This window comes from Hyperolius riggenbachi, chromosome 1 (assembly GCF_040937935.1).
Source record: "Hyperolius riggenbachi isolate aHypRig1 chromosome 1, aHypRig1.pri, whole genome shotgun sequence".
Classification (NCBI taxonomy): Eukaryota; Metazoa; Chordata; class Amphibia; order Anura; family Hyperoliidae; genus Hyperolius; species Hyperolius riggenbachi.
This window is the reverse complement of record NC_090646.1, coordinates 575,475,977-575,501,845: the sequence shown is the minus strand read 5'-3', so window position 1 is coordinate 575,501,845 and position 25,869 is coordinate 575,475,977. Positions and strand designations below refer to the sequence as shown.

Sequence of the window (25,869 nt, the reverse complement as noted above, 5' to 3'; positions counted from 1 at the left end):
GGGAAATGCACATAGGCAGAAAATACTTTATTCTGAGCCGTTGGCGGGTACAAGAAGCTGTGTTTTTTGCGTATTGCTTGCGTGTGAGTATAAAAGATATAAGTCATTGCTCTTAAATAGACTGCCTTGCGCTGCCAACAAGCTTTTTGACAGCTTGGATGTGAGATAATATATAAACCAGATTAGGGGACACTCTTATCAATATCTGGTTCTTAAATTAGAATGAACTTGTGTATGCATAGAATGCGGCATTGAATTATACGCCTGGTGCTTTCACTGTAGCTAGAGTTGGAGTTCTGAGAAACAAAACTGTGAAGACTCATTTAGAAGTCAAAGCTAATTGTCATGCATCTGCTACAGTCCTTTGACGAATTAACACATAAATCATGAGGCAGATGCAACCATTTATGGTGCTAATGAAGACTATAGCCTCTTTATTCGCTGAAAAAAATAAATCTGGTGCTCCATATAATTAATCTAATCTCCATGCAGACACAGAGATCTGTGATTACGGCTGGCACAAATTCCAAGGACACTGCTACAAATACTTTGCCCACCGACGCACTTGGGATGCAGCTGAGAGGGAGTGCCGTGTGCAGGGAGGTCACCTCACCAGCATCTTGTCACAGGAAGAACAGGGCTTCGTCAACCGTGAGTTTCCATTTACTTTCTCTACTATGTCTCCATGATGTTTCATGCTATTTTTGGTCTTGCATGATCATTTTAAAACTGTGTTAAAGTCCTGTTTCTCTCTCTCTGAAAAGGCCTGGGTCACGATTACCAGTGGATTGGTCTGAATGATAAGATGTTTGAACATGATTTCCGCTGGACTGATGGGAGCACACTGGTAAGCCAACATAATTAATTACATCAATTAGGGATTAGTGTTGTGATTTTAAAGGGATACTGTAGGGGGGTCGGGCGAAAATGAGTTGAAGTTACCCAGGGCTTCTAATGGTCCCCCGCAGGCATCCTGTGCCGGTGCAGCAACTCACCGATACTCCGGCCCCGCCTCCGGCTCACTTCTGGAATTTCAGACTTTAAAGTCTGAAAACCACTGCGCCTGCGTTGCCGTGTCCTCGCTTCCCCTGATGTCACCGGGAGCGCACGGTGCAGGCACAGACCATACTGGGCCCGCGCAGTACACTCCTGGTGCCATCAGCGGGAGTGAAGACACGGCAACGCAGGCGCAGTGGTTTTCAGACTTTAAAGTCTGAAATTCCAGAAGTGAACCAGAGGTGGGGCTGGAGCATTGGGGAGTGGCTGCGCGGGCACAGGATGTCTGTGGGGGAACATTAGAAGCTCCGGGTAACTTCAACTAATTTTCCCCTGACCCCCCTACAGTATCCCTTTAAGTAAAGTGTAAAAGACAGAGGCTATCATGCCAGGCTATGTCTCAATGATACAGGACAGGGGGGTCTAAAGCCTCATCTACACGGTACAATTTTCCATCAGATCGACAGATCTATTAGATAATTTCCAACCGGTTTTTCAATAGATTTTGGGTACTTGTCAATGCAAACTCTATCGCTAAATTTATCAGAAACAATATGGACGTCTACACTTGATGCAATTTCTTAAAAGATCACTGGTCGATCTGATGGAAAATTGTACCATGTAGATGAGGCTTTCAAGTTAAATACTTACCCTAAAGAGAACCCGAGGTGGGGTTCTGAGAACGTAATCCCCATACAGAGACTGGTTCTGCCTATAGAGCCCAGCCTCTGTTGCTAGTCAGATTCCCCCTAAGCCCCCCCTGCGCTCAGCGAGACCCCATTATTCACAGCCGCGATGTCGACACGCAGCGTGTCGCAGCGGGCTGTGTTTACCTCTCTAATGCCAGTCTCGCCGCTCCCCCACCTCCTGCATCGCTCCGGTCCCTGCCCACGTCCCTTCCCTTGCCACTGATTGGAGGGAAGGGACGCGGGCGGGGACCAGAGCGATGCAGGAGGTGGGGGAGCAGCCGAGACTGACAGAGGAGAGGTAAACACAGCCGCACAGCGCGGCTGTGATTAATGGGGTCTAGCTGAGCGCGGGGGGTGACTTAGGGGGAATCTGACTAGCAACAGAGGCTGGGCTCTATAGGCAGACCCAGCCTCTGTATGGGGATTTCGTTGTTAGAACCCCGCCTCGGGTCCTCTTTAAAGAGGAACTTCAGCCTAAACAAACATACTGTCATTAAGTTACATTAGTTATGTTAATGAAAATAGATAGGTAATATAATCTCTTACCCACCCTGTTTTAAAAGAACAGGCAAATGTTTGTGATTTCATGGGGGCAGCCATCTTTTTCATAGAGCGCAAACAATTTTTGGGTTGAAAGGAGGTGATAGGGAGCATGAGACACAGTTCCAACTGTCATGTGTCCTGATCACCCCTCCCAGCTCTGCGCGACAGGCTTCAAATCTCAAATTCAAAATAAAAAATAAAAAAAAGTGCGCCAAAACAGCAGAACGAGGACAACAACATCAGAAATCCCATCATGCTTTGCACAGCATCAGGGGAAATAAGTGCCCAGGCAGTTTTCTTCTGTGCAGCTAAAACTGAGGTTTGGGTAAGAAAAACAAAGTTCTGATGCTGTGAAACTGTTAGAAAAATACTAAGCCTTTTCAGTGCTGCTGAGTAGATTTTTAGTCTGGAGGTTCACTTTAACTGGCAAATTCTTTCAGCATATCTGGCAGGAGAGCAAATGCACCTGTCCAGTGCACATCAGTCTGTGTGCTTTTATTTTTATCCCTGTTGGCCGCCTGTTCTGAGTGACTCGGTGATATGTGCATAAGTACACTCATGCCACCAGGTCACTGAGAACAATGTATTATATCTTAGAGAGAGTATATTCTCCAGCTCCACTTGCAGAGATTGTACAGTTTCTGGTGGCCCTTGCATATCCTCCCTCCTTCCCTATTTCATATCCAGCCCCCTATTCAAGCATCCATCGTTTTAGTTCCTGATCCCCCTCTCACCCACTGAGTCCCCCAGAGACGATCTGCTCTCCTGGAGAAACACGTGAGCTCTCAGTATAAGGGACACAGTAGGGGATCAGGTACTGATACTAGAGTTGTTCTGGTTGGACAATAGGGCAGATCAGGAGAATGAAGGTGAGCAGAGGCACCAGGAGCTACACACCATCTGTAAGCAGTCCCGGCGAATGGACAACCACAACTTGCCAAGCTTTGTGAATTGGAACCTTGGAGGTGTATACAGAATTGGTGGACCTTGCAGGGAAGGGAATGGGGAATGGGGGAATAATTTTAGAGTGTATAGCAAGAGTATGGCCTAAGGTGAGTAGGCTAATATATAGTGTGAGTGGGACTTAGAGCTAGTGGGGAACAGTTATTTTATGTAAAAGGTCAGTGTTAAGAATCTTGGTTCTTGTAGTGTACAGGTTAAAATAACCATCAAGGTTTTTAAAAAATCAGGGTAGTTTTACGGGAACCTATGATAAAATTGTATTGTGTGTTGGTCATCTTTCAAGCCTAATTTCACAACAAGCATTTGTATGCCAACTAGTGTATTACTATTCAGTGTGACCTGCCCATTGCCTGGTCCTAATAGGAAGACTTGTCATGGGCTTCTGTTCTAATAACTGTGAACAATGGACAGAAGCAATAAATCTGTTTTTGATCGATTCCATAGTATGAAACCAGGAGTCAGAATATTCATTTCATATTGTTTGTTCAAGTTAGAAAAGCAAAGTACAGATGTACTATAAGTATATATGTATATATATATATATATATATATATATATATATATATATATATATATATGTGTCTATATAGTCTAGAAATGTAGGTCTGACTCACTGAATAAAAGTATAGGGGTCGACTTATACACGAGTCACAGGAAACACTGAGCACACTGAGTAATGTGTGTACTAATGTTGAAACTTCCATTTGCAGCAATTTACCCTGTGGTAAGTGATACTTTGTTGATAAAGGAAGGCAATTGAATAATTGCTGCACTTATGGGCCTGGAGGCATTATTGGCTGCACTTAAGGGACAGGAAAAGTTAATGGCTGCAATACTGTATGCAGTGCAGCCATTAACCCCTCCTGATCCCCAAGCGCAGCTGTTAATTTCTCCTAGTCCCCAAGTGCAGTCACTAACTTTGCTGGTTAGACTTATACTTGAGTCAATAAAAAATTCTAGCTTAAGAGGGTCAAATTTTGGAGTCAACTAAAACAGGAGGTCAACTTATATTTGAGGATAATTGGTTACTAAGGATAATACATACAGTACTTGTGTCAGGCAACTTTATATACATGGCCAGAGTTTTCTCAACTTATAATTCACTGCATTTATCAAACAACTTTTTACTTCCAAGGCACATTGCTTAATATGGGTAAATAACAGCTCTACAGTAACAGACAATGTCTCAGCTGGATATCCCCAAGAGGCCTGTCATAAAATTGGTCAGTGAGATCACTTAATCTCCTGCAAGGTTACATCCTCTCCGAGCCAAGTGCCACTTTTCCATAAACAGCAGATCCCCGTATTTAATCGTCCATAAATTTTACAGGAATGGAGAGGAGGCTGTGCCAGGGTACACTATCTGGCTGAAGGAAAGGCATTGCAGCATCTGAGGGCCTCCTCACAGCTCAGCATTTTCTCCATACACTATGCAAAGGCAAGATGCCATTGTGTCAGGCTCACTTAGAAACCAAACTCTGAGGTTTGGAAATAGTTCAGTTTAATTACTTGCCTAGCTAGAGCTGAGTTTACTCAACAACGCTACATAACAGATGACTCTTTCCAGCCATAGCGAGATACCTGAGATGGTGGCTGCTAAGAACATTAAGAGGTAGCTGGTCTTTTTTAATATGATTATTATTATTATTACTATAGCTACTTTTACCATTTAGTGTTTTATTATCATAATTAATGCTGGATGTTTGATTTAAACAAGTGGAATGAAACAGTTTTAATTCTAAGTTATTTAAAATAACAAAATGTAGGCTGAAGCACATTTGAATTATATGCTTGGCATTGTTGTGTGTGTGTGTTCAGATACACTTTAAAGCAAACAGGCCACCTTTTGCTTTATTTCCCATGATGCCAGAGGCGTAGCTAGGGTTTTCAGCGCCCGGGGACAAAGACTATTAATGCGCCCCCTAAGGTGAAGGGTCGTGACCAAATGTGGGCGTGGTTATGGGTACTCCACATTTGGTCACGCCCCTTCAACTGTACATGGAGGTTAGCAGGCTCACGCTCACCCACCCTCCCTCAGTATGTACCTTCCAGCATGTTCCAAGACAAATTCAGCAATCATGAGCCCCCCACCCCCATCAAGACAAATTCCGCAATCATGAGCAAACATGAGGCCCCCAAAAAGACAAATTTAGCAATCCTGAGGCCCCCAACAAGACAAATTCAGCAATCATGAGGCCCCTAACAAGACAAATTCAGCAATCATGAGGCCCCTAACAAGACAAATTCAGCGATCTTGAGGCCCCCAACAAATCATGAGGCCCCCAACAAGACAAATTCAGTAATCATGAGGCCCCCAGCAAGACAAATTCAGCAGTCATGAGGCACATAAATAGACAGCATTTCACATAAATAGGCAGAATGTCCCCTTAATATGGTAGACACCTCTCACCTGGCAGCAGTTCCCCAAAATACACTCAATCTGACAGCAATGCTTGCCCAAAAATAGGTAGCCCCAGGTCTATAGGTGTCCCCAGAATAGGTGGCCAGCAGTATAGATGTCCCCAGAACAGGTAGCCAGGGGTAGAGATGTCCACAGAACAGGTAGCCAGGGGTATATGTGCCCAGTATATGTAGGCAGGGGTATGTGTCCCCAGTATATGTAGCCAGAGGTATATGTGCCCAGTATATGTAGCCAGGGGTATAAATGCCCAGTATATGTAGCCAGGGGTATATGTACCCAGTATATGTAGTTAGGGGTATATGTGCCCAGTATATGTAGGCAGGGGTATATGTGCCCAGAGTAGGTAGCCAGGGGTATATGTGCCCAGAGTAGGTAGCCAGGGGTATATGTGCCCAGAGTAGGTAGCCAGGAGTATATGCCCAGTATATGTAGGCAGGGGTATATGTGCCCAGAGTAGGTAGCCAGGGGTATATGTGCCCAGAGTAGGTAGCCAGGGGTATATGTGCCCAGAGTAGGTAGCCAGGGGTATATGTGCCCAGAGTAGGTAGCCAGGGGTATATGCCCAGTATATGTAGGCAGGGGTATATGTGCCAAGAGTAGGTAGCCAGGGGTATATGTGCCCAGAGTAGGTAGCCAGGGGTATATGTGCCCAGAGTAGGTAGCCAGGGGTATATGTGCCCAGAGTAGGTAGCCAGGGGTATATGCCCAGTATATGTAGGCAGGGGTATATGTGCCCAGAGTAGGTAGCCAGGGGTATATGTGCCCAGAGTAGGTAGCCAGGGGTATATGTGCCCAGAGTAGGTAGCCAGGGGTATATGTGCCCAGAGTAGGTAGCCAGGGGTATATGTGCCCAGAGTAGGTAGCCAGGGGTATATGCCCAGTATATGTAGGCAGGGGTATATGTGCCCAGAGTAGGTAGCCAGGGGTATATGTGCCCAGAGTAGGTAGCCAGGGATATATGTCCAGTATATGTAGCCAGGGGTATATGTGCCCAGAGTAGGTAGCCAGGTCAGGTGTCCCCCTCCCTAGCAGGAGGGGAGCAGCGCAGAGAAGAGCTGCTCTCCCTTCCTCGCTGTCCCCTCCAATGTCCGGGTGGCTCAGGCTGGCAGCGGCGGGCGGAACTTACCTCCGTCTCGTCGCAGCGCCGGATGGATCTGCCACTACTCTGGTCTGGTCCAGACCAGAGCAGCGGCTGCGCACTCGAACTTCTGGCCGGCGCTGGAGCGAGACGGAGGTGAGTTCCGCCTGCCGCTGCCAGGCCAGCCACCCGGACATTGGAGGGGACAGCGAGGGAGAGAGAGAGCACCTAAGGTGAGGGAAGGAGGGGGGATATGGCCCCCCTTCCCCACCGTCCGCACAGCTCTCCCTCTTCTCTGCGCTGCTCCCCTCCCCTCCGCCGCAAAAAAAAAAAAAACCCCGCAGCTCAGCCAGGCTGAGGGCGCCCTCGGGGACCAGGCGCCCCGGGGCACTTGTCCTACCCCGACCCCCCCTAGCTCCACGCCTGCATGATGCAATGTTAAACCTACTGTCTTTGACTCCAGAATCTGATGGTAGCTATTTGAGTGACAGCTGGGTAGCTTGGCGATATGCTAGTATTGCTGGCTTGTATGCAAATTTAATGCAACGTGTATGCAGCTTGGAATTGGGCCAATCAAAATCCTCCCCTAGACTTAGTTGTTTTGTTTGTATTGTTTTATTTTATTGTTGAACAAAAATCGAACTTACGTTGCAAAATGGTACATTTGGAGACTTTCTTGACTACTTTACAACAAAGGTGGTTGTTTCTCTTTTGTTGTATTCAGTAGGGTTAAATGTTTCGACTGCATCTCATTTAATGGAACAGGTTCTTTAAAGTTTTTTTTCTGCGTGTTTTGCCAGAAAGCAGGAACCGCCTCTTTTCCTTGGCTGAAGCATCTGTCAGCTTGTATGTACTCAACATGCAGGCTGAGCTCAGCTACATGACATCATTATTTCTGAAGGTTTTCCATACTGGAACATAAAGGCCATTTCCATGAGACCCCATATTTGCCTCAACAGCACTGGCTATGTCGTCAAAGCTCTAAGGGAAATGTTTGTATATATTGTAAATAATAGACCTTGTTAGTGGCTGACTGGGATCGCATTACATTTTGTCATTTTTCTTCGACTCCATCTACGCTGAGAAGGAAAAGCTAATCAGAACATTATGCTAGTACCATCAGCATTACAGGCTGATGAAAGTTCATAGATAGGATGTTGCGTCTCTGAGAATTGTAAGTGGCGTGACATCTGCCTGCCCTCAAATCCGCAAGGGTCCGCAGCAAATGAAACTAGTCGCTCGGCACATTTAGCAGAACACGAGTTGTTAACTCATTCATTCCCCTTTTCAGCGTATTCTGTAAGTTCAAGCTGAGCTAGAACTACTAGGATTTTGTAAGAGACAAAAAGTAAGCAACCTAAGTGCCCCCTTATCAAAACAGCTATAGTAACTATGCATTTGCCTTATTAAAACAGAAGGTATTTGCAAGTATTCAAGTATTATGTGAGCAAGGAAAAACTTCCATGATGCACCACTATTGAATATGGTAATTATTCTTTTATGTCCCTGGCAGCCAGTCCCATTTCCCAGCCTGCAACTGAAGCTGAATGGAATTTGGATTACTTGATCTTGTTTAACTTTTTCTAAAACTCTAAATTTGTTATATCTGATTGACTATATTAAGTCTAATCCCTGTGTAAATAACCTGTGAATTTAGGCCATAGAGGGCTGCAGTGAACTGTTCTAAGGTCAGATGACATGAAGCATGTTCATTTTACTCTAATTTAGTTTGCTTCAATAGTCTCTAATAAATACTTAAAGAGGAACTTCAGCCTAAACAAACATACTGTCATTAAGTTACATTAGTTATGTTAATTAAAATAGAGTTAATATAATCTCTTACCCGCCCTGTTTGAAAATAACAGGCAAATGTTTGTGATTGTGATGCCCCTTGACAGCCATCTTTTTGGTTGAAAAGAGGTTTCAGGCAGCACGAGTCACAGTTCCAACTGTCCTATGTCCTGATCACTTCTCCCAGCTGCTAGGCAACGAGAACAAAAACATCAGAAATCCCATCATGCTTTGCACAGCATCAGGGGAAAAATGCCCGGGCAGTGTTCTTCGATAGGTCGGAGCTGAGCTTCTGTGCAGCTAAAAATTAGGCTTTGGTAAGAAAAACAAAGTTCTTCTGATGCTGTGAAACTGTTAAAGAAACACCAAGCCTTTTCAGTGCTGCTGAGTAGATTTTTAGCCTGGAGGTTCACTTTAAAGGCTCTGAAGCCTCTAAAGATAACAACCCCCTGATGGGTCAGCATCTTCTGCCCATGCTCCCTATGATGTGGGCACGTTCACACGTGGGTGCTCCCACATGCTCCCACATGCACAGTATAAGCCGACCCATGCGGGGGTCGGCGATCTTTAGAGGCTACCAGCGAAGACTGGAAAAGACCGGAACTGAGGCAAGGGACAGATGTGACTTGTAGTGGCTGGAGGAAGCCCCAGGTAAGTAAAACGACATGGTTTTTTCTCATCTGGTGAATTCTGTGAGGTTTGCTCAGGCATAAATGCAAATCTACCTTGGATCCTCAAGAGGTTTCCTCCATCCTCCTCCTACCTTGGTAGAATAAAGTCGCTCGTGCACATATTTTTCCTCCATGCTTGAGCTCTACCTCCTAATGGGCATGCCTTACGTGCCTTATCTGTCTTATCCCATCGAGATGTACTCATTCATGGCTGGGTGTGTGACCAGAGGACATTTAGGGCCCCTTTGCTGGACGGTGGAGTGTACGGATACAGAAAACCTCTGGACTATGCAGAGCTTCTCTTTACTGAGGTATGTATCTAACTTTATTTTATAATGCTTCAGGACTACTTTTAAGGCCGTTTCAGATGCACATAATTGCACTGCATCTTGCATTGAGATGAATAGAATTGTTCATTTCAATGCACTTACCAGTGATTGCCTGCAATTTTGTGAGCGATACGTAGAATTGTTTTTTTTCAAGATGCTGCATGTACCTTTGAGCTTAGTTTGTGTTCTCGGTTCTCTATCCCCCTAAGTGTTCAAAATCCGATGTGACATCGGAACAATGGGTATCAATGTCAAAAGCTTTTCTGCTTGGTAGCACAAAAGCATTTAGCATTGGCTAATAAGGAAATCAACAAAAGGAAGTAGTGATACATTGAAGATATCACACTGCACACAACAATTCAGTATAGAATGTTAGGCAGAATTTTTTTTTTAAATAAACTTTCAGGAATACCATGGCACAGCTTTCACTCCTCTTTGGTTAGTTTTGGGACCATGTGCACTTTTTAACCACTTGCGTACCAGCAGTCTCTGGCCCCCTGAGGACCAGAAACTGCTGGTACAAAAAACGGGACTTACCGACGAATCGCCGCACTGACCCACCACTCTCGCTGGGCACGCAGCTCACCTATCGCCGCATGCCCCTTGCTCTTCCATCTCTATGGCTGCAGAGCTCTGTGAGCCAGTCAAGAGCTGATTTCATTGGCTCCTGACCATGTCATCAACGTGAGCCAATGGGATTGGCTCACAGTGATCATGGGGTTAGGAGCCAATGAAATCGGCTCCTGACCATCTCTTAGAGCTTTGCTGTCATAGCGACGGCAGAGCAAGAGACCTGCGATGAGGGAGAGTTCAATGGGAGCTGTGAAAGAGGCGGGGCCACTCGGCGGGGTAATTGAAATCGACGCCCTGGCAGGAATATGCAGCCACAAACAGGGCGTCGATTTCGATTATCGTGGTCCGAAAGTGGTACACACGTACATGTGCTTGCTTAAAGCGAACCTCCAGACTAAAAATCTACTCAGCAGCGCTGAAAAGGCTTGGTGTTTCTTTAACAGTTTCACAGCATCAGAACTTTGTTTTTCTTACCCAAGCCTAATTTTTAGCTGCACAGAAGAAAACTGCCTGGGCACTTTTTTCCCCTGATGCTGTGCAAAGCATAATGAGATTTCTGATGTTGTTCTCGTTCTGCTGTTTTGGTGCAATTTTTTTTGTTGTTTAATTTTGAATTTGAGATTTGAAGCCTAGTGCACGCAGCTGGGAGGGGTGATCAGGACACCGAACAGTTGGAACTGTGTCTCATGCTCCCTGTCACCCCCTTTCAACCAAAAAGATGGCTGCCCCCTTGAAATCACAAAGATTTGCCTGTTCTTTTAAAACAGGGTGGGTAAGATATTATATTACCTATCTATTTTAATTAACATAACTAATTCAACTTAATGACAGTATGTTTGTTTAGGCTGATGTTCCCCTTCAATACAATTGAACCAATATAATATATATGAAGCAGCGTAGGTATCCACCACCAAGAGTAATTAAAATGCTGTTTATTGAAACATATTAAAAATTGTGGCTGTGTCCAGGGACAGCACACAGTTTCCGGCGATGGAGCCTTTCATTAAGCTGTTAAGCCATAGGGCACTGCTGGAGATCCTGGGAAGCTTCTTAGTTTTTTGATCAAGGAAAGCTACTTCTTGAATTTTTGTGTCTACTTGGTACCTGGTGACACTGGTCTGGTCCCTTGTTCATGGGAGTTTGCTCCATCCACATTGTCAATATAATACATACTGTATATATATCATTCGGAGGTCACACAAAGTACTATTCACATTACTTGGAAGAATGTATCTGATAATTGCCACTTTGTACAGCTGTGAAGTCACTGCCATAGCGTGAGATTAGCCTCCTATCAGAGTGGCTGGTTTCTGTCCCATACCACATTGTCTGTAGCTCAAAGAATTCCTATAGGAAGGAAGTGTGGAGGGCGATGATTAGCTGCTCATGGCAACCTCATCACAATTTACCGAAACAAACCCAGCTCATTACAACTAGAGAAAATATTCAATTCTCCCGGTGACTCTTATTCCAGTAGGTCTTAAAGAGGAACTCTAGTGTCCTAGAAAATTCTCCATACACATTCCTAACTAGTTTTACTTTAAACTTTAAAAAAATGAAGATCACATACACCTTTAAATACTTTTGAATCTCCCAATAATTTATTTATTTATTATTTATATAGTTCCTGCATACTGCTCTGTACAGAATATATATTGTCTTGTCACTAACTGTCCCTCAGAGGGGCTCACAATCTAGTCCCTAGCATAGTCCTATGTCTATGTATGTATCGTGCAGTGCATAGTCTAGGGACAATTTAGGGGGAAGCCAATAAACGTATCTGTATGGTTTTGGGATGTGGGAGGAAACCGGAGTGCTCAGAGGAAATCCGCACAGACATGGGGAGAACATACAAACTCCTTGCAGATGTTGACCTGGGATTTTAACTGGGGAGCCAGCACTGCAAGGCGAGAGTGCTAACCACTATGCCACCGTGCTGCCAATAATTCAATCATTATAGCTCTGCTGCACTATCCTAGAAGCACGACTATTGGGAGGGATTGATGCTGTCGTTTACACCATCCGTCCATTTTGGACACAGTACAACATTTCCCATGATTACTAAAAATGACTGTTAAAGTTTTCCCGAGACAAACAAAATATATATATATAAAAAATAGATACTTACCTAAGAAAGGGGAAGCCTCTAGATCCTGCAGAGGCTTCCCATGTCTTCCTGGCCCTCAACATTGCTGCTGGGGGACCCACAAAAGAAATCCAACTAGAGTTAATCAGATTTCTGATCCTGAACACACTCCTCTTTATACACAAGCATGACTGTAGTGCGCCTGTGAGAGTACGGCCAAGCCTACCCAGCAAGCTGCTCATGCATGTACAGCACTGCTGCGCTCATGCATGGAGAGGAGCGCTGCCATGATGTGCCGGAGACTCCTAGGTAGTCAGGCTCGTCTCCATGAGGTCATGGGCAGCCAGTATTTAGTATCTAGTTTTTTCACCTTAGGGTTGCCTTGGGTTTACTTTAACTACTAATGCCCTGCTGGCCAGAGACTGAACAAGGTCCTCCAGCACCCAAGGCTGAGACACCAAAGTCGGCCCTTCCATCCCACCCACCCCAGCCATCACACACTGATTGCTATCAGACTTAGGCCCGGTTCCCATTAGCGGTGGCCATCCGGAATCGCCGTGCCGGAGCCGGACCGCTTTCAGAACGGACGGAACGGACGCACGGCATGGCAATGAAAGCCTATGCGTCCGTTCACATGCGTCCGTTCTGCCGGACCGGAGCCGGACCGGATCCGGGCCGGATCCGGACTCCGGCGTCCGTTCCAACATGCGCTATTTTTTGGTCCGGCTCCTCCGGCAGCCGTATCCGGAGCGGAGCCGGACTGCACCATCCGGCCAATACAAAGCAATGAGAGCCGGAGAGCGCACAACACACTGGCTACAAAAACCGGACGTTCTACCCCACTTCCTATGCATTTTGGATGGGGACCACATGGGCCCAGCGAAGAGTGGGGCAGCAGCGATTTCATGCTGGAGCTCTTTTTGCCAGCAACATGTCTGATATGTCTGAAGGAGGCGAACAACAGAGAGAATTCCCAGGTTTACGAGTAAAAAATGCCTGGATCCATGGTCCCAACTGCAGTCTCTGTATCCACGGATGGTCTCCAGACGTCCACCTGTCTCCAACAATGACCCCAGACCCTTCTGCTGACCTCCCAGACCCCAGGTATTTACAGGTTGTTATCCCCTTAAGAAACCGGATCCGGACCGCAACCGTGTTCACACCGCACGGAAACCAGATGCAACCGGACCGGATCCGGACCGGATCCGGATAGGAACCGTACGGATCAGGTCCGGTCCGGATACGGTGCGGTCCGGACATCCGGTGCGGTTTTTACAAAACCGCTAATGTGAACCGGGCCTAAGAGGTGTCCCAGGGTCCCCAATACCTTAATCTCTAGTTATCTGGCTTGCTCTGCCACATATCCCATTTTCTTATTTCTCTCTGCTTCAAACACAATAGAGGAATGATAGCTGAGTTAGTTGTGTGCCCCCTCCTACACTGCTCCCTGAGGCTGGAGCCTCTCTCGCCTCTGCCTCGGCACAGTCCTGCTGCTGACTATGCTGAATCCTTATGGAAGATGCCAATTTTTGGTTCACACGGCTATCAAATGACAATGTAAAAGAAAGGAAAAACACAATTGAGAGCCCCCAATAGTGTATTATTGATGATAAAGCAATGCCAAGGTAGTAGCAAATAGAAATATACTCACAAGAATGGGTTGCCGGGTTTAGGAAACAACTTAAAACACTTACGGGGATATTAGGCCTGTCCCCACTCAGGCTAAAAAGTTGCTCTCTGTAAAAGGAAAGAAGGGGTGTTCACCCATCCACCAGGTGGATAACAATAATTGCAATGGACACAGAGGCCCTGTACATGGCTACACAACTTCTGAGTTACTCCCACCTGTATTATTGCTTGAGGAAGCAGGCTAGAGACCCGCGAAACGCGTTGCATTTGTTCTGGAGTACAAATTAAATCTTGTTTAAACCATACATAGTGGTTGTGTTTGGTTTTGGGGCGGTAAGTCCACCCTTGCCCCCAACTTTTATCTGTTTTTACCTATGATCAATTTTTACTCTGCTGGCACCTCTGTTTCCATTGCAATCAAATGACAATGGGAGGAGTAGAATCACTGCAACAAACAGCTGTTTTCATACAAACACAGGAATAATAGCTTTACTGATTATTTTTCAGTAATTTGTGCAGGAAAATACAGGGAATAGCAGATAACCAATGGTACAACAACATTTTTATTTAACTTTACCCATTATCCAGTGCATGGATACAACATATTCTTTTTCATTTTGTACCGCCTTAACTAATAAGTTGAGCTCATATTTCATTCCATATCCACTAATCTCTTGTCTAATGGCACGTTTACAGGAAACGCATGTAAACACAGAGAGAACATGCAAACTCCCTGCAGTAGTGTGTCTCAGATTTGGACACTGTTACCACGCACACGTATGGACCCGAACTTGGCTGGGGCCACATGCATATGGATGTGGCCCTACGACTGACAGCATGGGATTGTGCTAGTGCCCGTTATCGTGACGGGGCTGATGTCTAGTCCATATATAAAGTGCTGAAAGAAACTACTCAAATTACATTCATTATTGTTTTAGGCAAACATTCATGTTAATTAATAAGCTCAAAAATATAATATTCAAAAGCTGGGTGCTTTTCACCAGTTTAGGATGATTTTGTTTGGATGGTTGTTGGAGCTCAGTCAGCGACCTGTTATTTTAGGATCAGATATTGCAGAAAATAAACATCTAAAAAAAGTACCCGAGCATTCAAAAATAAATTCCGAATAATAGGCTGTCTAGTTATAAATATAATAGGACATTATGAAACAGTGCCACCATGTGGTGAAATTAGATTATTCCACTATAAAAGCTCTGCGTAATCCAGGACAAGGAAAATAAATGCTGATTGCTAACAGCAAATAATTCAATGTAAAATATAGAAAAGCACTGTTTATACTTTGCATTTATTTTATCTTATATTTACTATGAAAAAAACGATGATGCTTTCCTTGTAGCATCATCTGCATTGCAATTTCAAGATATAAAAAACATTATAGAATAACCTAGATGTGAGTAAATGTACATCACTGGAAGAAGTATTCTATTATTATAATTACTTTATTTATATGTACAGCTGTCATTGCAATATACAGTCTAGCAGTGATTAACAAGAAATTCTTCTAACTTGCAAATTTATACTGACCCAGCAACAGAGATAGAATTTGCCTTTTAGCCAGTGGTGAACTTTAATCCCATAATGCCCAACATGACCTCTGACCCAAGTGACTTGACGGGAACATGGCTTTGCAAACATGGTAGCCACAGTGAATTCCACCTCTATTGGCCAGCTGAATTCAGGTCAGAGGTCATACTCGGCATTCTGGGATGGAAGTTTGTCACTGGCAAACACATGCTGCTGCAAATTCCTTCCCCACCCAGAAAGAGAAAGAAATCAAGCCAACCAAAGCCTGTAAAACCATTTGTCATTAAAAAGAAACGCCAGTGTAAAAATTTAGTAAAAGAAAGTGCTTCATTTTTACAATAATTACGAATAGATGGTTTAGTCAGTGTTTGCCCATTGTAAAATCTTTCCTCTCCCTGATTTACATTCTGACATTTATCACATGGTGACATTTTTACTGCTGGCAGGTGATGTCAGTGGAAGGAGATGCTGCTTGCATTTTTTGGCAGTTGTAAACAGAGCTGTAAACAGCTGTTATTTCCCACAATGTACCAAGGCTCCCACAGTGTGATGTCAGAACTATGGTCCTGACATCACACTGTGGGAGGGGTTTCACCACAATATAACCATACAGAGCCCCCTTATGATCCATTTGTGAAAATGAAAACATTTCTCATGGGAAAGGGGGTATCAGCTACTGATTGGGATGAAGTTCAATTCTTGGTTACGGTTTCACTTTAAATTTGACAAATTTCCCTGGTTAGAGCAAATGTGTATGTCAGGGGGATTATTTGTTCTTCACATAAACATTTCATCAATAAAGAGGCTTGTGATTCCTCTGAACATCCATTTTTGTCTCCATGCCAAAATAACCAGGTGGAGAGAAGCCTAAAAGATAAAATAAATGAGTATAGTAAATGCAGTAGTTTATGCGACCCCTCTGTTTTCCTAAGCACTGTCTGCAGAGCACTATAGATAGATTTGGTGGCACCTTACGTATTCAGTTTTTAACACTCTGGCGGTGTTACAAGTGACAGAACAAGTGTAATCACTAATTGGCATGCTTGTACCACCACTACCTAGTTACATTCTGTTTTTTTATTTGAAGGAAGCTTTGAAAGTAAGGATTTAGGGCCTGTTCAGACTATGCGCGTTCCTAGACGTTTTCAGGGAACTTGTCTGGGTACCAAAAACGCATAGAAACGGCTCCTAATGCTTTTGAATGGGCTAGTTCACATGTATGCGTATGAGACGCATAAGTTTCTCATCCGCATTGCTGCACGCAGTTCTGTGCGTCACGCATACAAACGGACGCAATGAAAGTCTATGGACGCGTATCAAAAACGCGTACTATTGCGTTTTTAGCGTCTGTTTTCCTCTGCGGTTCTCATAATTCTTTTTTTTCCCCTGGGTCACGTGTGTGTGCAAAACGCAATAGAATACGCATTCGAATGCAAGAAAGACGCATGCGTTTTTCAACTTGCGTTTCTTTGATTTTAAACGCATTCTTCATACGCAGATAGTCTGAACAGGCCCTAACAGGAAGAATACATAAAGTAGAAACTTCAAAACCAACAAATAGAAATATTAGCACTGATAATCCTGAAGATGCTAGATTTTTGTCACAGCAAAATAAAAAGGCGCCTTCTAATCAGTTCACTATGAAAACTGGTAAAAAATCAGCATCGCTTATAATTTTAGAAACAAGCAGGGGCGTAGCAATAGGGGTTGCAGAGGTAGCGACCGCATCGGGGCCCTTGGGCCAGAGGGGCCCCGAAGGGCCCTCCCTCAACTACAGTATTAGCTCTCTATTGGTCCTGTGCTCATAATAATAACTTCAATAGATACTTTGAATAGTGGTAATCCTTAACAAACTGTTTCCCATCCTTTTCTTGCACCTCTGACACTGTAGTTGCCCTTGGCAGGTTGTGGTGCGCCGTATCAATTGTTGCGTATAGAGTGCTTGGGACGGGGCCCCATTGTAAAACTTGCATCGGGGCCCACCGCTCCTTAGCTACGCCACTGGAAACAAGCACATCGTTCTGACAGTAGCAAAACACCGAAGTGTCAAAGAAAGAACTTCTAATACGAATAAAGATGAAAAATTCATAGTGAGAATGAATACTGAAACACAGCCAGTAACTTTAGGACACCGAATGCTGAATGCTAGTATAGCTATTGTATTATAATGTCATTTCATGCAATTGTAATACAATATAATTATAGTATAATGCTGGTGAAGCATTTGCTTCAGCATGGAGATTTCTGACCATTACTTAAAGGAGTACTATCGATTGAAACAACTTTTTTTTTTAATACTCTATATTAGTGTACACATTACCACTAGTGCTAGGGGCACTTTATTTATTCACCCAGGTCTCTCTCACTATCCCTGCTTAAAAATTAATTTCTCACACAGCTCATAGTAGTTTGGGTCACCCTGAGCTGCTTGGTTACTCTGTCACACAGCTCACAAATATATTTCACTGTGTCACTCACAGCATGCAGCAGACATGAGGAAAATAGGCTGATCTGAGGTGGTAACAGGTAACTAAATGAGCTGGAATATTGCTGGAATATAACTAGCTATACCAGGAGTCTGTGTTTACACTCAGACTGGCTGCCTGCTTGAGGCGATTTACTCCAGGCTGCATCCACTTTACAAGCTGCTGAGAGGGGCAGACCACTGTCTACAATTAGCATTATTAGTATCTTTATCAGTAAAGAGAAGCAAAGATAATAAACACACATTGCTAGAATCTTTAACCCCTTACCACCATATCAACAAGATTCTTTCAGCAAGGTGATAATTAAACTATAAACTGAGGAGTTGATAGCATCTCCCCTTTGCAGAGACATGGTCTAGCCCTCTGTGAGCAGTCAGTATTAGATACATTTTGTATTCAACACTGACGCCAAAACTGATGGAGGATTTTTACAGCTGAGAGGAACAGCTGTGTGAGGAATCAAATTGCTCCTAGTACTTGCCCTAATGTGTGCTACAACATACAGCATTTAAAAATAAATGCATACATCGATAGTATTCCTTTAAGCCATACCACAGGCACAAATATTATATTATTTGGCTTTTCAATTAAAGTACCACTACAGTGAAAACATAAGCAGTTAAAATCTGGCAGAGCCAACCGGTTTTGGACTAGTCCATCTCCTCATGGAGGCTCTCAGGGTTTTCTTTGTTTTTAAAAGCATTTCTGTACATCAGTTACTAAGTCTAACTGCCAAAATAGTGTGCAAGTGAGTAGGGAGGCTGGCTGGTATCTTACTATCTTGGCAATAATCTGCACTTCAGGTAATGCTTTGGAAAAAAAAATCCCCCATGAGGAGATGGATTAGTCCAAAACCTGTCGGTTCTGCTGGATTATAACTGCTTACTGTTAATGCTGTGGTGGTCCTTCAAAGGACCACTCCAGCGAAAAAAAGTAAGCCGTTAAAATGTAACAGAACTGACAGGTTTTGGACAAGTCCATCTCCTCATGGGGGATTCTCAGGGTTTCCTTTGTTTCCAAAAGCATTTCATGAATGGCAGTTTAATTGCCAAAATGGTAAGACACCAGCCAGCCTCCCTAATTACTTGCACACTATTATGGCAGTTAGACTTAGCAACTTCCATTCAGGAAATGCTTTTGAAATCAAAGAAAACACTGAGAATCCCCCATGAAGAGATGGATTGGTCTAAAATCTGTCAGTGCTGTCAGATTTTAACTACTTACTTTTTTTCGCTGACATCACACTGTGGGAGGGGTTTCACCACAATATAAGCCATACGAGCCCCCAGATGATCTGTTTGAGAAAATTAAAGATTTCTCATGGGAAAACGGGTATCAGACAGCTACTGAATGGGATGACGTTCAGTCCTTGGTTACAGTTCCTCTTTAAAGGACCTCTGTCGCGAAAATCTTAGTATGTAAAATACATGTTAACATATACAAATAAGAAGTACATTTCTTCCGGAGTTAAATGAGCCATAAATTACTTTTCTCCTATGTTGCTGTCACTTACAGTAAGTAGTAGAAATCTGACATTACTGACAGATTTTGGACTAGCCCATCTTCTCATCGGGGGTTCTTAGGGTTTTCTTTATTTTTAAAAGCACTTAGTGAATGGCAGTTGCTCCGTCCAACTGTCAAAAAAGTGTACGGTGAGCAGGGAGGCTGGCCAGCATCATTGTATAAATCTTTTTCAGGGAATGTATTTATAAAGAATTAAGTCCATGCTGAAAATCCCCTATGAAGAGATGGACTAACTCAAAACCTGTCGGTAATGTCAGATTTCAACTGCCTACTGTAAGTGACAGCAACATAGGAGAAAAGTCATTGATGGCTCATTTTACTCTGGGAGAAATGTACTTCTTATTTGAATGTGTTTTAAATTTTTGGTGACAGTTCCTCTTTAACCTCTTTCTGACCGTGTCACGCCGATGGGTGTGGCCACGGCGGCAGCCCCAGGACCGCCTAACGCCGATTGGCGTAAAGTCCTGGGGCCAGCTAGTGCAGGAGATCGCGCCTCCTGCTTGGGGGGGGCGGAGCTCCGCCCTGCCTTCAGTCTCCGAGCGGCTGTTGCCGCTCGGGAGAATGTTAGACGGCGTGATCGCAGTCTATTTACACTGTGCAGTGCTGCGATCAGCAGCAGCGCTGCACTGGGGACAGCCGTGTCACACGGGGGACAAGAGAAGAGAGCGATCGCCTCTCATAGGCAGAAGCCTATGACAGCCGATCGCCATAATTGGCTGGCTGTGGGGAGGGAGGGAGGGAAGGGTTTTAAAGAAACAGGTTTTTTTTTTTGAAAACACAAACAAAAATATTTATTATAAAAAAAATAAACATGGGGGGAGCGATCAGACCCCACCGACAGAGAGCTCTGTTGGTGGGGAGAAAAGGAGGGAGGGGAAAACCCCTTGTGTGCTGTGTTGTGCGGCCCTGCAGCTTGGCCTTAAAGCTGCAGTGGCCAATTTTACTAAAAATGGCCTGGTCACTAGGGGGGTTTAGCCCTGCAGTCCTCAAGAGGTTACAGGGATACTGTAGGGGGGTCAGGGTAAAATGAGTTGAAGTTACCCGGGGCTTCTAATGGTCCCCCGCAGGCATCCTGTGCCCACGCAGCCACTCACCGATGCTCTGGCCCCGCCTCCGGTTCACTTCTGGAATTTCAGACTTTTTTTTTTTAAATCATGTAGCAAGCCGAGGGCTCGCTACATGATAACCGCTGAGCGGCGGCATCCCCCCACCCACTCCGATCGCCTTCGGCGATCAGAGTAAGCAGGAAATCCCGTTCAGAACGGGATTTCCTGCAGGGCTTCCCCGGTCGCCATGGCGACGGGGCGGGATGACGTCACCGACGTCATGGACGTCGGGACGTCATAGGGAATCCCGATCCGCCCCTCAACGCTGCCTGGCACTGATTGGCCAGGCAGCGCAGGGGTCTGGGGCGGGGGGGGGGCTGGGCGCGGCGGATCGGCGGCGAGCGGCGGCGATCGGAAGTTACAAGCAGCTAGCAAAGTGCTAGCTGCTTGTAACAAAAATAAAATATGCAAATCGGCCCAGCGGGGCCTGAGCAATCCTCCTGCGCAGGTTACCCCGAACTGAGTTCGGGATAACCGGCAAGGAGGTTAAGCAATTCTCACTATAGTCTGCCATTTCCAAGACGAGGAAGATATAAACATTTGCTACCTAACAGCAGAATTTTTTTTTTTAATTGAAGTTCAGTTTTGCTGGATGACAGTTTCTCCAGTGTCCTCCAGTCTTTAGGTGCATTTTAGGTGGGCAGCACGGTGGCGTAGTGGTTAGCTCTCTCGCCTTGCAGCACTGGGTCCCTGGTTCGAATCCCAGCCAGGGCACTATCTGCAAAGAGTTTGTATGTTCTCTCCGTGTCTGTGTGGGTTTCCTCCGGGCACTCCGGTTTCCTCCCACATTCCAAAAACATACGGATAAGTTAATTGGCTCCCCCTAAAAATTTACCCTAGACTACAGTACTTACACTACATAATATAGACATATGGCAATGGTAGGGATTAGATTGTGAGCTCCTTTGTGGGACAGTTAGTGACAATATATATATAGACTGTACAGCGCTGCGTAATATGTCGGCGCTATATAAATACTTAATAATAATAATAATCAGTTGTGTGACCCTTGGATGGCTTGCGTGGCATCACATGGTAACTGTGCATTTCAGTACCTTTGGAACGCTGCCGGTATTTGTATAAAATCCTCCTGGAAAAAGCAGGTCCTGCTCATAGTAATGTTACACCTTCTCAGCAAATCAAGAAAAGGTGAAACTAATTTATAAGGAGTGAGTCTGAGAGCGGAAGAGACTTTTTCCAAATATATGTGGCTGTGGAAGGGAAAAAGTCATCTGCTGTAGGTTTAAAATAAATGTAAAAATACTTTTTTTTTTTTTTAACCACATTTCCTTCAATGCAACTAGTCAAATTTAACTCCATGTTTTCACGCAAGTTTTATAATATTTTATTTTTGCTTTAGCCAGCATTTTTGTTCCTTTTGAATGTGTAAAACAGATGTTTATAGACTCGCGTCTCTTACTGAACAGCATTTACCTTATATGGCTTCTCAAATATAACCAAGGCCAGCGGACTATTTATATAACCCTCTAAATGATCTCAATGCCCACAAGAGAGTTGTGTACACAAAAGGAAAATCCTCATAAATGGTGTCTCTTCTCTGGTTTGAACACTTTTATTGGTGACTGGCAAAGAAGCCAGTTGCTCATTTCCCTGACAACTTGGAGTTTACCTCGAGTAATGTCGCACTGCATAGCAGCTGTCCTCACCTGTCACCCCGACTGTCACATTAGTTAGATGTTTACAGATTCGGCTGATCTTGTTAAACAGGAGAACTAACAAGTTGTTTGTGTGCGGTGATGTGGTATCCAGGTGTGCTATTTTTAGTCACAAAGCTGTGATTTCTGTGGGTGGCTGTGCAGACTGTGCAGAACAAAGGATTCTTTGTGATTGGTTCAGAAGAGCAGCTCATTTGCACATTTACAGCCATTTCAGCTCTAGAGAGTGAGACCAAATTATTAATTGTTATATTTGGAGCTACAAACAGCACTGTTTATTGGGGGAGATTTTATTTCTTAAAGAGACTCTGGTCCATATAAAATTGACTTTTTCTCCTGAGTTTTGTCCTTGGCGATTATTTTTCATCTTTGATTTAGAATAACTTTTCAGGACTTTACAATAGAAAAAGTACCAAAAATTAGGTGAAAAAGTACTATCAAAATTATTTTTAGTATTTTTTTTGCTTGCTGATGGTTTAAATGGGATTGTATTGACAACTTTGAAACTATCGCCTAGGAGAAAACTCAGGAAAAAAAGGTAATTGCATATGGGCTCCTGCATTAAACCTGACACAGCAGTCACTAAGGGAAAAGCTGTAATATACACAGCCTTATTAATCTTGCTACTGTGCTCATTTGTTAAAACAAGCACCATGGAGAGGTCCGGGGGCCCCTTGCAGTGAGGACTTTCAGGTAGCGGAGTTTGACTGCAAATACAACTATACACAGCTCTGCATTAGAGCACAGGTTGGCTTATAATCATGTGGATGGGAAGGTGGCATGGCAGTGTCCCATGAAGCCACACTTGTCCACCATCCAACTCTGGTTTTATGTATGTAAAGCGGATGAGGTAGGTCTTCATCTTTCCACTCACATGATTGGTTATAAGCTAGCCAATCCTCCAGTGTAGAGCTAGACTAGGGTTATGTGCATAGGCGGGGCTGTAGCTATAGTCCTGCACCAGGAGGATTCTCCTCCTGCACCAGAAGTGCAGGAGGAGAATAAAAAAGAGATGAACAAATTCTTACAGCCTCATTTTTCAAAAACAAGCAATGCAGGGAGGATGGTAAGGCTGTATACAACATATTCTTACTCTTAGGACCCTTTCCCACTTAAAGGGGCACTACAGCGAAAAACTGTAAAAATTAAAATATGTGCAAACATATACAAATAAGAAGTACATTTTTTTCCAGAGTAAAATGAGCCATAAATTACTTTTCTCCTATGTTGCTGTCACTTACAGTAGGTAGTGGAAATCTGATGGAAGTGACAGGTTTTGGACTAGTCTTTCGCTGCAGTGCCCCTTTAATGCATTAGTATGTGTTTCAGTTGAAACGCGTATAGTGTGAGCTAAGCCATAGGGAAACATGGACATTACTTTAAAAAATCAGTTGTCTTTTAGTTATAACTGAGAGTAATAGGAGCCCTTTTAAACTTTATTAGTTGCTCTCAGTTATAACTGAAAGACAACTGATTTTCAAAATAATGTCCATGTTTTCCTATAGCTTAGTTCCCTCTATACATGTTTTAACTGAAAGTTTTTCATACTGCACTGCTATGGAGAAAAAAAAAACTGTGTGTATCAACGTGTACTAACGCATACCAACGCAATAAGTGTAAAAGGGCCCTTAGTGACACATTGTCACCCTTAAAGTCACACTGCTGGGATCTTTTGAGCCCCACAAGTCACAACATTAAACTTCTGATCAATTTCTAACAGTTGTATAACGTGTAAGAATGAATGTGCATGGAGTGAGTGTATGGGCTGAAGCATGACAATCACATAGACAACTGCACTTTTAACTGCAAACTTATTTGGCCCACAAAATGAATTCTGATTCTGATAAAGTTTTGTACAGAGCTGAAATGAAGAGAGTGCCTTCTTTCAGCAATATTGGAGTTTTACTTGAAGAATTTTATTCTACTGCTATTTTAGTAAAGGTTATAGTGATAGCAGAATGTAAAAAATGTATGCTTTAGCTGTCCTTTATGGTAATTTTCAGTGTAATCCATTTGCACAGTTTTCTCTGCTTCATTAAGTGTGTAGGACGTCTATAATCCATTCCTCTATAATCAATGACTTCAGCATCTCCAGAGTGCTTGCCTTGCTACACCTTTGCGCTTTATGCATCCATTGCAACCTTTACTGTAAAGCATAAGTGCTTGCGTCCGTTTATTGGCTACAGGAAGGATGTACAGTAATTGAATTCATTTAAAATAAATGTCCCCACTTTTTGACTGTATATTTTAAATGACAGGTTCCCAGGACTGCTGTAAAACACTCTCATTATCTGATCCCCATCCATAATTTAAAAACATTCTGTTCAATAAGCCCATTACCCTTTTGCTTCCCTTTGCATATTACCAACATGAAAAATAGCTGACAAGTGATAAATGTTGAGTAACATGATAAAAAGATCAAACAAAAATAGTTCTGGTTCAACAGTGTCAGCGCTGCCTCTCTGCTGCACTGCTGCCGTAGTTGGTGTTTGTAATATTCAGAACTTCAGCATTATGACCACAAGGTGGCAGCATTCATTACAAAGAGAGTGCTTTAGGATCATTTTGTCTATTTATTTTTTTGCATGTAAAGAAATGCTACTGGAGTTTCTGCACTGCTTACATTCAAACATCAAACAAAAATTTTCATTACTTTTTTAAGTCCATTATATTAGTGATAGCATGCAATTCATTCCAGCCTTTAAAATGTAACAGGCTTTTATCAAGACATTAAAAGCTTCAGCAACAGTTTGCATTAAAGATTGTCGGGTTTTAAACCCACTTGATTACCACTTTAATATACAATATAATTAGATGAATTGGCTTTTGTCTCTGCTACAAGTGGCAGTTATATTCTACATACATTAGCAGGGAATGCCAATGAGATTGGATAATGAGCTAGAACATATTTTTTCTAACTTTACCTTTAACATACATTTAATTTTATATTCAAGAAAAAAAAGCTTGTGAAAGGTTTCCAGTCCTGCTTTGTACTCCACAAGCAGTAGTAGAAGGAGCCCTCCGTATAGACAGACGGCGTGCCTAGACCCCATCCCCAGTGTCCAAAGGGGTATTCCATTCTGATAACTGTAGATGGGTCGGCACCACTCGAAGTAATTACAGTATTTTGTACTCCAAAAATGGCAGTATTTTCACAGAAGAGAATCCGATGTGACGTAGGATGTAATGGAAGCAGATATTATCTGACTCGTTCCTCACATTCAGGGTCATATAAATCATGGGTGCCCATCTTGCAAGGATCATAAAACAAGTGTGAGCATCATAATCTTTACACTCACAAGCCACAAAAACACCTGACCTGAAGGATGGACATGCCAATCAGAGGGCACAAAGAAGTTGTTGGGGTCCAGTTACAGCTCTGGGCCCTTCTGCGGTCGCAGGGCTGCTCCTCTGTAGTTATGCCCCTGCTCATATTAGTTCCTGGGGTAAATCATTTTAATATTAATTACCCTGGAATTACAATTGCAAATGCCAGTTGAGAGAATGCCTGCTTACCTAGCAGCTTAAAGGGATGATGTAGTGGAAACAAGTATACCACTACTACTACTACTACTACTGAAATTGAAGTGTTTACTTGTTTGTTTGTTTTTTTCTGGTTGAACTTGATGGAATTATGTATTTTTTCAACAAATCTGTTAATATTTATTAGTAAAAGTGCATTTGCTATTTCTGACACTGTGAAAGTTGTCCTCTTTCTCATCCAGCCAGCTGAAAACTGTGCTAATATCTGACTGCAGCATG

General features: G+C 43.5%; 1 protein-coding gene across 2 annotated transcripts in view; it reads left to right on the top strand.

Moving 5' to 3' along the window:
* Window positions 1–25,869, top strand: part of VCAN (versican) — a 156,225-nt gene that overhangs the window by 117,433 nt on the left and 12,923 nt on the right. For both annotated transcript variants that reach the window (XM_068247930.1, XM_068247934.1), the window contains 2 exons: window positions 493–651; window positions 765–847. In XM_068247930.1, coding sequence (XP_068104031.1) covers window positions 493–651; window positions 765–847 — 242 coding nt within the window. The remainder of the gene's footprint in view (window positions 1–492; window positions 652–764; window positions 848–25,869) is intronic.